General features: G+C 29.6%; 1 protein-coding gene across 6 annotated transcripts in view; it reads left to right on the top strand.

The window, feature by feature from the left end:
• Nucleotides 1–15,998, top strand: part of LOC126841157 (afadin) — a 63,893-nt gene that overhangs the window by 9,881 nt on the left and 38,014 nt on the right. For all 6 annotated transcript variants that reach the window (XM_050577482.1, XM_050577483.1, XM_050577480.1 and 3 more), the window contains exons 2-7: nt 2,464–2,589; nt 12,338–12,536; nt 13,049–13,158; nt 13,240–13,405; nt 14,264–14,547; nt 14,628–14,781. In XM_050577482.1, the coding sequence (XP_050433439.1) occupies nt 2,470–2,589; nt 12,338–12,536; nt 13,049–13,158; nt 13,240–13,405; nt 14,264–14,547; nt 14,628–14,781 (1,033 nt within the window). In that variant the 5' untranslated portion in view covers nt 2,464–2,469. The remainder of the gene's footprint in view (nt 1–2,463; nt 2,590–12,337; nt 12,537–13,048; nt 13,159–13,239; nt 13,406–14,263; nt 14,548–14,627; nt 14,782–15,998) is intronic.

The raw sequence follows: 15,998 nt of genomic DNA, 5'->3' as shown, positions 1-15,998 counted from the left end.
TTAGGTTCAGTTCTGATATGAATGTTTCTCACGGTATTTTTGTCTCTTTTTATACTACAATGTTACATTTATATTAAAATGGGTTACCGAGGCCGGGTTTTTTAATAATATAGTGTGTTTGTAAATAAACAACATATATAAATTACAGTTAATACCCATAATGTAACTTATATACCGTTGTTAACTTTTTTTGTATAAGAATGTGTATTTAAGTTTTTAAAATAGAGATTTTTTTTGTTTCTAAAATAAAGCTATATCATAATAGTTCATTTAAAAATTGTGTTGAAACAAGTTATACCTATGTAGGTAATGATTAAGAATGGTCCGGAGAAAGGAGGCAACAAAGGGGTAAAAATTGTTCTTATTAAAAAGTATAAAACTAAAATAGTGTTTGCGATTTATTTATGAAGTGTTTGCATGTATTTATTTTGATGTGTTATTTTGATGATCGTTGTACGTTGATGTATGTTCTATGATGTTGTATACTCACATGAGTATAATAACAATTACTATTGTACTGTGATAGACAATTCGAGAATAGCACCACGTGCCTCTTCTAGAGTTTGTGTTTTTATTTCTTATTTGATTTACATTCCGTGGCCGTTTCCGGACGACACGCGACTCAGGATTCTTGTCACACACATACTCAGACACCACACAATGCGGTGTGCACATGTATTGGCGTTTTGTCTAACAAAATATAATAAGGTTTTCATCACTTCAATAGGCTTAAGCGACGTGACAGTATGGACTTGGTAGTGTTCTGGGTTTTGTTTTAGCCACACCACTACAAAACACCGTTAAGATTCTTCATAGAAGTTCTGTTATCCATTTCGACCGATATTATTTTTGTTTTAAAACTCCGTTGGCTATCAAGAGGCATTCTGTTTTCGATGACCAGTGTGCTTTATATTATGTACATCATAGAAATAATAATTATAGAGTTCACATTTTTAAGGCATCATGAAAAATATAAATATGCAACTTAGTTTTGTCTTAACCGTGTGCTCGCGTTTACTTCTCCGCTTATGTTCAATTTATTAAGTATTATATTAATCGTAAAAGTAGTAAATAACAATTTTTTTCCAGGTATTTGATTACATTTTAACCATTAAATCATATAATTACATCTTCGTACGTTTAATTTAATGATGTTTTTATGATTAAAATAATTAAAGTTTAATATGTAGGTATGGCTGGAACATTATTTTATGTAATAAAATTCTTCAAATGATTAGTGTGAAATCTGGTTTCTCTCTAATATCGTTTGCAATAAAATGTATATTATCAAATTACTTTTTTTATGTTTAGGAGTGTACACGCAAGTTAAATAAATTGTATAAAACCGATATTACAATCTGACCAAATTAAATTGAAAAAAATCATTTTGGCTATTTTTTTTCAAATAGGGTTTTTATTTTTATTGTTTATTTATTTTATTATTATACCAACTGAACGAATCCAGAATATATAAATTTTTTTTTTGTTATTTTATTGTTTTATTAAATAGTTTATTATAAGTTTATACAGTTAAAACGATAATGGCTGTGAATTCATTTGGGACTGTTATTACTCTTTTTTAATTGTATTACTTTGTTATTTTATGGAGTTCTCTATTTATTATCATTATGATAAACGACTGATTCGATTAAAATAATAATGACTTTAAGTGTAATGGTGTATATATCTATGCATGGGGCGACTAGAAATGCTAAAAAAGCTTTCAAGCCACCTTGCAATTTTTTCGTTGAAAAATCTTAATTTTTTTTTTAAGTTGCCTACCTTTTTGATTTTTGTCGTTAAAAAATCAGATACAAAATATGGGGTCTTGTCGACAAATAATTGTAGGGTCGTTCACTTGTTCAGCTTAATAGTTCATGAACAATATGTATTCAAATAGTGTTTTGTTTGGGCACATTAAGGCGGTTATTGTTTTATATGCTTTCCGAAGGTCTGTGGAGATGGTAGTATTGTATTGTGTGTATTGTGTTAGTGCATGCCTGCCACAGGGTTCTCGAGATGAAGTGTTTGGACGTTCTTGCTTTTTGAATTATTATAGAATAATGAAACTGGTATGATGTTTTTAGAAGGTCAATTTGAAGACGTATATAGGTGATATTTATACATATCATGTTCTCTTGTATAAAAAAAATCGACTTGGCCACGTTCATTGGTAATTTTAATTAAAGCGTGTGGAAACACGTAAAGTTGGCATTTGTTATTATTATGGGCATCTATAGTAGATAATAATATTTTTATTATTAGGTATTATTATTTGGTGTACGCAGTGATTTGTATTTTATAGTAATAATCCTTGCCGCGTGTATTATAATATTGTGTTTCTTTAGAGGCACGTCATACTAGACGGCACGCTAAACCCTTTTTAAGCAATATCGTTTACCATAAATATACCCTTGAACGTGAAATACAATAGTTTAATGCTATTATTATTATTATTTACAGGTTACCATGAATCCAGAAATGACTATGGCAATGAAGAGGCACGAGGAACGGGAGGCCCTGCGAAGCGTTATCCAGCAATGGAACGCCAATCGACTGGATCTTTTCGAACTCTCCGAGCCCAACGAGGTAAATATTATGCTGGTTACTATATATTATAGTAAAACGCTAAATTTGAAATGTAAAGACGTGTGTTTCGATTGTTAGTGGTTCATCGCATATTATTATGTCCTGTGACCACCTACGCTTGTTTTTAGTATTTTACGGTCTGGCGCGTGGGAATGGACACGAACACACTGGGGTGTTCATAGGAGCAGAACAACCCTTGTCGTTTAATTTATTAGTTTATATCGTTAAGTACACAACAATTAACAGCGTTACTGTTTGTAAAATTGCATTTAAATTCGAACGCGAATGTATAGATGTATCTATATTCTTATAACTATATACGAATATAGGTTTTATAAAAAAAAAAAAATGCACCGTTGTCAGTTTGTGAAAAAAAAATATGATTCATGCCGTGTATAGCATAATAGTACCCGTGCTGTGTATTACATTTTTAGTTATCTAGTTAGTTACCGTATGAACCCGGAAGAGGATAATTATATTTATATTTATTTTGAATACATAATGCCCCGTTTCATAAAAACAAAGCGTGTTATAAGAAATTATTGGTTGATTGGATAACACAAAATGGTAGTTTGAATAGGTAGGTATCGATGGAAATCGGTTTTTTTTACACCAAAGAACATATTTTATTGACATTTCTATTATACATATTTTGTTAGTGTAAAAATAATGGCAAACATGTTTTGTATTAATGACTTTGTTAAATTATTAATAATTTTTTGTCCTAAAATGTTACAAATATTTTGTTTGTCTTGTTAATTTACTTATGTACTAATAGTACATAAGTACATTTACACTAAACATATTATAGGTAGTATGATGTTAGTGTTTGACATTTAATCAATAAAAGAAAATCTATGAAATGTTTGAAGATTATTAATTTTATAAGACCCAGTCGTTGTTATGGTTTGTGATTGTTGTTAATCAGCCTCGGTTTCATAAAAACATTATCGATTCGGATTCTACTGGGTCTTTGACCTTCCTCATAAATACATTTATAGTGATAAGATATATGCCACTTTCATCAACTCGCATAACAAATAACAATAAATTTCCCAAGCCATTATAAGAAATATTTCGAATTTTTATATTAGCTTTGTTACTTGGTATTATATTTTGAGATTTTCAAGAATCGTTGGTATTTTTATATTATATTTACAAAAAAATTGTATTTCTCGAAAGGTTCCAATCTTTATTTTCCAAGACTTTATTTTTTCATTCACTTTGGTCTAACGTTACCGTTTTCAAGTAGTGTTTTCCTTGCAGCAATAAGTCCGTGAAAATAAGTACTAGTCTGGTACAGAGTATTTATTACTATTCGGTTACTATCTTAGGTTTTTAACCGGACATCTGGCCTCTTTAATAACACGTGCCATGGAACAGTATGTTTTTTCTGCGTAGTATATATACATATATATAAATTAAAACTACACATGTTTAGGAGGAAGGATGTTTGGTTCGTGCCGTAAAATGATTGAATAAATATGTTTGTTCAATCATTTTAAAAATCCTCTGTATGTGGCGATGTCGATGGTTTATAATGATAGCCTTTATATCATTCATGACTATTGAAACTTTTTGTGCGGATACATTTGTCAAACCGACTTGGAAGTTGAAACTATATAGACATTTCAATAGTAAAACATAAATGCGAACCAACACTGTGGTGACATTTAAATGCAAAGAGAATACACAATCATTAATTCAATAACAAACGGATTAATAATAATTCTCCAAGTGCAGTTGATAAATACCTATGGGAATATATTAATGCATAGCGCAATTTTATTAATAACACGTTCACATGGTCATAACTACATAAACTGTAGTTTGCTTTGGTTAAAAAAAAATCGTGTTATGGTAACCCGCCAAGAATTTTTTAATCGCAATTAATTAGATACATTTGTAAACTATAATGAGAAATATAATATTATTGCACAAAGAGGAATTATAATAGTGTACGTCATACTTAGCCGTATTGATATTATTTAATGATTGCACGGACTTCGGAAAATTCTTGATTTTTTTATTATAAAAAGTTATAATGTTATCAAATAATATAAATTCAATACCTTGTTTATTAAGAATTGTTGTACAGAGATATTAAAATTCTTTAGTAAAAGTGACGTAAAAACATAATGAAAAAAAAAGTCAATTTTTACACGTTTTTTAATTTGTGTCTCAAGAATTCGTCCACTAGTGATTAAATTTTGAGTTGTTTTTTTTTTATATACTTTTATTGTATAGATATTACTACCTACACTCAATGATTATATTCATAGAAATAACAAATTAGATATAATTAATATTTTAGACAAAAAAAGAAACCACCTAAAACTATTTAGAGGTTATTTTTTTTAGTTTATAATTATTCCCATAAACAACTTTATCTTAAATAATAATTATAACAGTTTTTATATACTTAAAATATGTTATACTATTGGACTTTCAGCTTCATATTGAAGGTATATATGAATAGTAATTGTTTTGGGGTTATTTTAAACAAAAATAGTAGTAAGGTATAAAATTAGGAGAAGTAGTGTTGTTAGGTACTTATAATTACCAAAAGGCAATAATAATAGAATTATTGTTATTAAGTTATAGTTTAGTATTTAATTTAAATTTTAAAATGATGAAATTTCAATAGGCCGAGCTGACAGATGTGCTTCTAATGAGAAATTCATCGATTTAATTCTAATTGAGATGGATAACGTCTCTTAGAATTAAATAGGTATTCTTTTAGTTGTCATAGCCTGTGTGATAATCTCTCGGAAGCGATTAATTTATCTGATTATTATCCAATTATTTTTTTTGTATTTGTATGTTAATATTGTGTAAAGCTACCTCTGTAGCAGCGGGAGTTATCTGGGGCGTATGCACTTTTTTAAAAGTACAAGGAAATGTTTTGCATTTTGAGTGCTTTGGTTGTGTCACTGAATTTTTATGTAATACGATGTGTTATTTTCAAAATAACAGTTGCTTTTGAAGGTCCGTTATAATGTTTATCTTAATGTGTGTGTTTAAGTAAATTTTGCTAACGTTCAACAAATCCGCCTGATTACATTTAGAAAACGCTAAATGTGCACGAACGCTGTAAAATATTCATCCTTGGTAGAAAATAATTATTTGTAAACATACTTGTGTAGTATTCTGTATTATGATGTGATATAGACTAGAGATGGAATATATTTTTGTACTTAATCAAAATAATTCGAGTGTTGTTGTACATAATATATTTAATATTATAGTCTGTGTGCATTTATTATTTGTACACCTTTTGTCTGACGTTGACATATTAAATTGTGTTCAGCGACTATTAGAGCATAGATGAAACGGTAGAGCGCGATTGTAATAAAATAAAATAAATTACCTTTTATGGGGAATGCCTTGCTCGTGTAAAACATTGCGTGTGTAATTTTTAACAGTTCTAAATGTTGCGTTGATTGCTTCATATACACTTAGGTGTTTGGTATATTTAAGTATACACGGGTAAAAATTACGCTATTAGTAATAATTAAAAATGATGTTAATAATGACTGTAAAAAAATAAAAGGAAAAATAATTTATTACATTTTTACTGCAAAATATGTTAATCAGTTATCCACAACTTTAATTTGCAACATACTGCATTTCGATAATTTGCATATTATAGTCAGTTCAATATCGTTTAGGTATCTTTTTTTTTGTATTGAACGTGTTTGATTAGATTTAAATTCGTTTATTCTCGGTATTTTTAAGATTTTATTGCACTCTACCGTCGTGTAACGGTTTAATTATACATAATAATATAATATAATGACACACGATATGCCGCGTGCACTTGCTGGAAATGGTTTACATCCGCATTTGTCTGTTCTTTACAGTCATGTTGTTTCGATATCGTATATTATATTGATTAATTGAAAAAGTACTGCATAAAGCTCTTCCGCGTGTAATGAATATGCGAATAACACCAAGTGTCGCGTTTTAGCCTCGCGTGTTTTAGTGCGTTTTATACTGATATTATTATTATTTTTATAGTAAATATAGTTGAATCGGTATTTCATTTTGTTGTGTGGCCGTTTTTTCCTATCGAGCGCCGAATTGACCGATAACAATTTCAAAAACCGGGTCAACGTTTTTTTTCCCACATTTTGCATAACATCCGAGTGTTTGGAGTCGAGATCAGCTTCCACCGGACGACCAGTTTATTTATTTTTCACTTTACACACAACTATTATACTACTATGTTCCGCGTTGGCACAAAGATGATGACGATGACCGAGATTTAGTGAGCGCACCGTCCACGGTTAATTATCATCGCCGAGTGTTTTCAATGGATAAATACAACTACGGCGAACGAGAGACATCCCATAAACGCGCATTTCAGGTCATTCATCCGATCCGGTATAATATGTAACCCGGTTGCAGCGGCGGCGGCATGTGTTTGTAAGCGAATACTTACACAAATAATAATAATAATAATTATAATACATATACAGTTTGTTTTGTGTTGCTGTCGTCGGAACGCCCCGAAATACATCCTTAGTACCATATTTTAATGTATAAAAAATAATAATAGAGTATTAATATACAAAAATTAATATTTTATCGCGCGGATGTGTTACCACTGAGAAAAGTCGATTTCGTGTGTTCGATTACACGTGTATAGTGATGTTTCATGTTGGTGTAAGACGATTCGATAAGATGATAATATCATCATCATCATCATCGTAGTCGTGCATTGTGTGTGAATCACACGATAGTTGGTATTGTGTGATCCACGCCCTAACCTTGTCGCCTCGCATTCCTGTCGTTTGGAAGTTTGCGGTAACATTCATATTGCGTAATTACGGCGAACCGATGTAGTTTTCTAGCGGAAATGTCGAGCGTCGGCGTGTATGACTGTCATAGATTAAAAAAAAAAATACTAAAAAAACAATATCCCATTAGTAAAAGATAAAAAAAATTAGTCATTAATATTTAAATTGTCTTTATTTTATCTATTGCAATCGTCAACTATTCAAATTACCATACACTTAATATATTTTATCCCGGAATCCCTAAAAAAAAAGGTTAACCACGAGGCACACGGTAGTCACTAGTTATAGTAGGCATCAGTAACAGCATGCAATATTTTAGAATAAAATGTAGTTTATTTCTATTTAAATTCTAGAAACGCGATAAAGACCGATAATACGCCATTCGCTTCGCTCTTCAACTTATATTGGCCCTTCAAACATAATTTTTCAAGATATCATTTATAATAGATTGAATGTCGAAACAATCATAAAAAAACATTTTTAATAATAATAATATTTGTTTTCAGTATAAATATTTCTTATTTCATAAATGATATCGTAGAAATAACCATACTTGATAGTAAAAAATTAAAAAACTAAAAACAATTATATAATTAAAATAATATATTATTATCAATTAGTATGACATTACATTTTATTCATAAAACTATGATTGATATTTTACATATTATATAATATTATTTTTCATCATTCTGGTATAAAATGAGATAATAGAAGTTTCAGATGGTGTTATCTACAATGTCGTTGAGAATAGGGTTCTAATAATAATACGAAGAATTACTTATAACTTTTATGTTGATATTAAATATTACTTTTAAAAGCTTGTTTACTCAAGTTTTCGATTAATAATGAAATGTTATATTCAATGTCAATGGTCAATGTCAATGTCAATTAATTTTTAATTTGTTTCTGGTGAAATAACACTGCTAACATTAACATTGTATGTTTTTATTGATAAATACGGTTTTCTTATAATAATTTAGTTTAACCGACGAGCATGTATATACAACAGTCATAACACACATATTTTGTGTAATTAAACAAACACTAAGACCACATTATTGAAATGGAAATACATAAAAAATATTATCATCGAGTGTAATTGACGGCCTTCACTACTGTGGACATTAGAACTGAACTTTGGTTTAAGTACTCGTTGGTTTATGGGCGTGTGTGTAGTTTATCCGTTATCGTGTCATGTTTCCTAAACACTCGTGTGTGTATCTATTTTGATATTTTTATTGGACATTTTAATCGGAAAACTAGCAAGACACGAGTTCACGAACATGGCAGACACTTGTCATTTGTGACGGATTAATAATAATGACCTTGTCCGACACTGTTAATGGATTTATTCATATATTTTTTTTTATCGGCATTTTCGATCACGATTTTTGTTGATACAATTTGTTATTATTTCTTGACTTAAACGACATGCCGAAACGCCGTAAAAAAACACTTTTGTATTGATGGCAATGTAATATGTGCTTTAAATAGGCGACAGGATAACTCGTTCTATTCGGACCAAATTCCATGTTATGTTGATTGCTAATGCGTGCCATTTCGCAGTAGTTGTATATTATAATGTATTAGTATTCATTATTATCATCTGTCGTTGGCTTATTGGCAGTTGTTTCGTTTAAATAATTCTACACATAATTTAATACAACACTGATGCGATATTAATCTTCGATATCTTTCTTGTATTTTGCATTTTATTTATTTCCCAGTCATGTTTTGACTGCGATCGAGCTGAGATAAAATGATTAACCGTCATCCTAATATAAACTGCTATTCAGCAGTGCGTGCTCGCATGAGTACAGGTTTTTTTTTTTAATCGAACCATTTTTGCATTAGATGGAAAAATGTTTCTACGATATCATAATACATATTGTGAGTTGTACGGAGACACTGACCGAAATCGCCTATATGTATTTTATTCCGCAATGATTAGACACATCAACAACTCCCACGTCAACGGTGTATAATCATTACATAGTGTACTTTTTTTTGCATATCATTTTATTTGTATATTTATTATATTTCAGCAATTATTAACATAGCCATGCGTATAAAAAAATATATTTATTTTTCCTCTTATAAATATTTTAATATCTGACGCTCCCTCACAAAGAAATATTTTTTTTACTAAAGTAACCTTAGTGTCGCAGTGTATAATACCTTTCAGATCAAGTGCGTTGCCTTTCACCAGATTTGTTATGTAGTTAATTATTGTTTTTTTTAAGGAAATTTTTTTTTATCCAATTATGAGAAATTTAAGATGAAATAAACACTGAAGAAATTATAGGATTAGCAAGTATTGAACGCTTATTTCAATAATTATTCGACGTATTTACCATGAAACAAATTCAGCTAGATATAGATTTACCTAAGTGTGCTAAAATTACCGTTGTATAAGTTCTTAATAGATTTAGTTGTGTGGCTCATTCATTGACCTTGTAGCCATATTAAATTGTAACGTATCATACTTAATTAAAGTATACTTGATCATACAAAATTAAAAAAAAATTAACATTTAAATTCAAGCGGTTACATAATTGGAAGTGATAATATACAAATTTAATTTGATCGACATATATTAGAAAAAAATTGGTTAGAGATGCACAAAAATGGAATATGTCATTTCTTACAAATTTAAGTATTCAATAACAATTTTTCCATCGGAAATTTTCATGAAAGTAATTTAATAATTATATTATAATTTTAAGTTCATCGATTTCCGTCAGTTGTTGGCCATAAAGTATTATTATTACTTTATGAATCATGTTTTTGTTCGCTAGTTTTAGTCATGAAAAAACTTTTGGTTAAAAAAACTGTTTAACTTTTTGATTATATTTTTGTTCTCTGTTTGCCCACTATTATTTATTTTGACAAAAGGGATGCTTATTAATTATGATTATTTGTCCAAAATTAGAACAGAATCCAAAGTTATTTTGTTCTTCGAAATGAAAAGTTTTAACGACGATTTTCTCCGAAGTATTGTTCAATACTTATGTACAATCTAACGTAGGTTTGATTAAACTTTCTATTTTATTAATTTACTGTAAAGCGATTCTTTTATCAGGAATAATAGTATACCAAGAATTGAAGTTTTGTAACCGGGTTTTGTTTAAGAAACTAGCACCCTATCATATAAACTACTTAACTTCAACGAATGGGACTCTTGCATATTAAGTGTATTAAATTCCTTAACTGGACGATTAATTACTATGTGCAGTTGACAAATTATGTCTGTATGTCTGATTAATAATCGCCTGAAGTATAATTTGTGTGTCGTAATTTATACAATGTAAAATAAAATAAGTAACAATCGTATAAAACCTATTATTATACTTAAATAAAGTAAATGTATTGTTTTCAACAACGTGTCAACAGTACAGATATGTAATTTTATGTCTCTGCTCGCGATTTTGATGGAACGAAAACAAATATTATCGTCAAATATGACAAATTTAACATCCAGGTCTAGTGATACAAGGTGTATGCGGTTATTGCTCGGAGTCTGTATGACATTCCCGGTAACCGTTGCAGAACGTTGATTGTGTCCGAACTGTACTCACATGTAGGTATGTGCTGGAGAAATTAGTAGCTTTGCGTTACAACCGTGAGAATTGTTGCCAGGTGGTTGTGTGGAGCGATAACAACAATGTTACTCGGTGATCGAGACAACAGGTGGTTAGTGGTTACCCCCTTTTTTCTGTCAGAGCGGACCGAGTTGAACGCGCCTAATTTTGGTAATACTTACGGTCTACCGTGAAAACGCTTGTTGTTATTTACAAATTAATTTAATCATAGTTTTTTTTTTTTGAACAAACGATTATTAGGTAGTAGGTACAGTTAGCATTAACGCTCAATTAGATAATAATATTGTGTGAATGTTTGTGCGTGCGTGCATAAATCGCATGCCGTTTGCGTACGGTTGATTGAGAACCACTGCCCATCGTGGTTCAGTTACCTTACATTATGAACGCGTTCATGACATACCGATATGATTACTCGAGTATGACGACAAAAAATTCGTCTAGTCAAAATGTCAACTATTTCTGCTAACGGATTCTGTATATAACACTCGCATTGCAATGTCTTGTCCCGGGGTCGAGACGATGTCTTCTTGACGTGAGATTGCACGAGAAGAAGCCTATCATGAGTATCAGTTTGAGAACTAATAACTAATAATATATTTGTATGACATTTTTATTATGAAATTAAATTGTGTAATTGGACATTTTCTTAAACAAATAGTTAATTTTTTTAAATTTAATACGAATCGTACAATATTTATTAATAGATGTGACAGGGTCTATATAAAATTACCTTAATATTCGTTTAAACATATAAAACAAAAGCTATATCTAAAATATGTTAATACTCATATGATTACTCTAATTGAGTTTCTATTATTTTTTTAAAAATATTAGTGCAATTCCTAGATGTTATAATTAGATTTACTACAATTATTCTAATAATTATTTAAAAAAAAAAATAAAATGTGGCAATTTGTGTAATAATTAAATTAATATTCTCGTGCTAACAGTAAAAAATAATACTTTTTAATCACATTAATTTGGTATAAATTACCTTTAAATTTGTAGGTTATTTATTTTTATTATTACTTAAATTAAATATACTATTTAATTATTATGTATATTTTTACTGGATCATGTGAACGCTATTATAAAATATAATAAATTAAAAATGATCTGTGTATCAAAAAACTTCTGTATGTTATATAAACTGATTGGTAGCTTTAGCGAACCCTCGACATTTTTTAATCGAGTGTGGGACTTTTTGTATGATTAGCTCCAAATTACTACTCAAAATGGCATATAGCATGTTTTGTCGGTTAATCCTTTTTTTTGTTATTTATTAAATAAATAGTGTGTTCCGCATGTTGTTAATATTATTTTTTTATACCATTTATTCAGGAACTTCTTTTTCACGGTGTTATGAGGTTCTACTTTCAAGAACCTGGCACGGGACAAAAGGTGGCCACGAAGTGCATCCGAGTCGCTTCGGACGCTACTTCACAAGCCGTCATTGAAACCCTTATCGAGAAGTTCCGGCCGGACATGAGGATGTTGTCAGTTCCGGAGTATGCCCTCTACGAGATACACGAAAATGGAGGTAAGAAAATAGTATTAGGCTCGAACGTCCGGCCAAATAAACTACATAGGTACATTTTATTTATTTTACACACGATTTATTTGTTATTATAATTACTTCTAGCTAAGGCCTAAGAGAATTCTAAAAATGTACAAGGTTTTCATTCTGCTTCTTTTCTTATATCATCGCGCTACAGATATCGTAACGTCGAATATAGTTTTATTACGATATTAACCAGATGGTTATTACCTCTCGACAATTAAGTACTATATATGTATATAGTCTATAATTATTAAAACGTACTATTTTCTTAAGATATTTTTAATTGTAATATTCCATATGATACTCTGCCTCGAGAACACTATGGAACTCATGTTCAAGTTTATATTTCATAATAGTTTCCGTTTATAGCGCTGCGTTAGCATTCCAATAGGTTTTAAGCCTAGAAGCAGCGCGTCTATAGCTGGCGTGCATATAGTATAGGGCATGTTTTTACGCGGTCATGAATTCAGTACCATATGTTATGTTTCCAGACGAGAGAAAATTAGGGGTCGATGAAAAGCCCCTGTTGGTGCAGTTGAATTGGCATAAGGACGACCGAGAAGGCAGATTTTTGTTAAGACGAATAGACGAAAAAACAAATGTAAGTATAATATTCGCTTGATCGACATTGATGTCCGATCGTTGTTTTATTTTAACCGGTCTGTTTGATATTTTTTTGCAGATGCCTGCCGGTACGTTCCAAGAAGCTGGATCTAGTTTTAAACGTAAGCTGTCCAAAAGGGAGAAGAAACAGCTTAAGAAACAAGAAAAACTTAACCGAGCCAAAAGTAATGGTTTGAGCACCAACGACGAAAACGACGCTGGTGTCGCCGAAAAACTGTATACAGGTATGTTTAATCGCTCAACAGGTTCTCTCGACGCTATCTAGTCAGTTTACATCATCTACTATCGATTAATTATGTGATGGATCATTTGACTGATATCGCAGAACTGTCTGATTTGACTGTTGTTGGATAGATAAAAAATTAATTAAGAAAGCCAATTGACTAAATAACATAATTAGTCTAAATGTATCTAAATTATCTAATTTAATTCGATTTAAAATGTCTTATTTTATTTGTAAACAGTACTATTTTATTTGAAAAATAATTGTTAAAAATAGTATTTACTTGTGTAGAATGACTATTTTATGGTTATTTTTAAATTGTTCTTTTTTTTTAAAAGTAACTAGTCAAAATTATCAATAGCTTCCTTGACTCTTCGAGTTCTTGTAAATGATTACTTTGCTTGTCAACGGGTTTTTAATGCAATTAAAGAGTTAACTTTTAAAATCCAACATAGCTCATACATTTTTTTTTTACTGAATATAATGTAAAATATACCAACGATATCTATAATTATGAAGATTGAATTTTTGTTTGTTAACTTTTAAAATATGTCAACCAATAATATTTGATTTATAAAAAGTGCAAGTGTTAAAATTAAAATGTACTATTTAATTTCTATATATTTTTGTATAGAATTTATATATTTTAAGTATATGTTTTCTTCTTAAGTTAAAAAAAAATAGAGCTGTCAAACCAGCTAAAGAAGGAACGCCATATATTTCATAAAATTATCAATTCGAATTTATTGTATTAAAAAAAAAAATGTTCTATATTTAAATTTTCCATTTTTATTATTTAATAAATGTAATTAAATTCTATATTTTAATAAATTAATTTGGTCTAATATTTGTCTTACAGAGTTACCAGAAACCAGTTTTACCAGGTCAATATCGAATCCTGAAGCTGTTATGCGTCGAAGACGTCAGCAAAAGTTAGAGCGTAAACTACAGGCGTTCCGCAGTAAAGACGGTGGTCCCGACACTGGTGGCACACTTAAAATTTACGGAGAATCACTTTGTAGAGACGTGCCGTATAAGACGTTATTATTATCTATTAGAGATACTGCACAGCAAGTCGTTAAAGAAATGTTGGCAAAGTATGGTTTAGATAAAGTTGATCCCCTCAATTTCTGCCTTGTGCAAGTATGTGTTTTATTGAATTATCTTCTTCCCAAGTATCCTCTTACCAAACTAGTTTTATAAATTAATTTTCTTTATTTTAGGTAAACAACGCAGTTATCCCAAACGAAAATAATTCTGGATTGAATAACGGCGTTTCTGAGAACAAAGAAACGCTGAACAATAATAATAGGGAATATATATTGGATGACGACGAATGTCCATTAGCTATTCTCATGAACCATCCCCAGACAAGAGGTAAGTAAATTATAATATCGACTTCATTTATATTCATTTGGCTTGATAACGGTTTTCGTACATCTATTTAGTCGTTCATTGAGGGGTAAGTGATCATTTATTTCCTTTGAATGAATACACAAAATAATGAATTAGTCGTAAACTAAACTGATTTATTACTTAAGAACATTAATAAATGTTAACTATCGTAAAATGTCCATAATAACATATGTTAGATAATCTATATTTAATTGCTCTATGTATGTAAAAGATTAGCCTAGATATAAATTGAGTAAATATTAACTGCTATATAAAGTATAAAATTATTCGCTTTAAAACGGTTTTGACGGTTTGAAATTAACATTTTTCATTTTATGTTTAATATTAAATATGCCCCGAACTAATTATTATTTTGTGCAATTTCATTTTAATGTATTAATATTTGGATAAGTTGAACGTTTTTAAAGTTTGATTCTATATTGTAAGCCTCGTGATAATTAGTTGGTATCTTAAAGTATTTTTTTTTTTATAAGTTACTCTTTTCTGTTTTTATTTTTTTTACTGTGTTTATTGTCGAGTTGAAAGTAATTTCGTGAAAAAAAAAAATAATGATATACTTAGAAAAAGGATTTTCGGTGACAGGTTTTATTTCTTCTCTTTTTGTTAGATATTCTAAATTTATACAAGATGTATTTTATTCTTAAAAAAGCGTTAGTTATTTAAAAAAAAAAATGGGAATCGGGCTATAGTTGTTTTATACATGTATATTATATGTAAATAATTAGTCTTTGTAAGTACTGAGTACTCCCAATGAAGTTGCGAAATTAGGTCAAACAGCAATGAGCCAACCAAATGAATGGGTAGTGTATTTTTCATTTACTTTGATGATATTAAAATCATTATATTAAAAATACAAATTAAGTTTTATGAAATCAAAGTTTGGTTTGTTTAATACTACGCTATTTTCATTAGGTAAGTGTTGTATAAATGATCCAAGTTTTCAACATAAGGGGTAATTTATCATAAATTATTTTACTGTTTCGTTTTATATAAAAAAAAAAATTACATTATTTTTATACGTTAAATAATGACGTTAATTTGCTTGGAAAATTCGCGTGCTAGGTTTATTTCATTAGTATTTTATCAGATTTTGGGTAAAATAAACTTAATGTTATTCACAACCAAAAACGACTCCGAAGCTTACGGTTGTAACGCGTTTTATGTTAATCTAAAAATGA

This window comes from Adelges cooleyi, unplaced genomic scaffold, assembly GCF_023614345.1.
Source record: "Adelges cooleyi isolate 19-005CV unplaced genomic scaffold, UGA_ACOO_1.1 ACOO_flye_CR_arks_rails_tigmint_CR_PRNA_376, whole genome shotgun sequence".
Lineage (NCBI taxonomy): Eukaryota > Metazoa > Arthropoda > Insecta > Hemiptera > Adelgidae > Adelges > Adelges cooleyi.
Note: the sequence above shows the minus strand (reverse complement) of the source record. Positions and strands in the feature narration are given on the sequence as shown.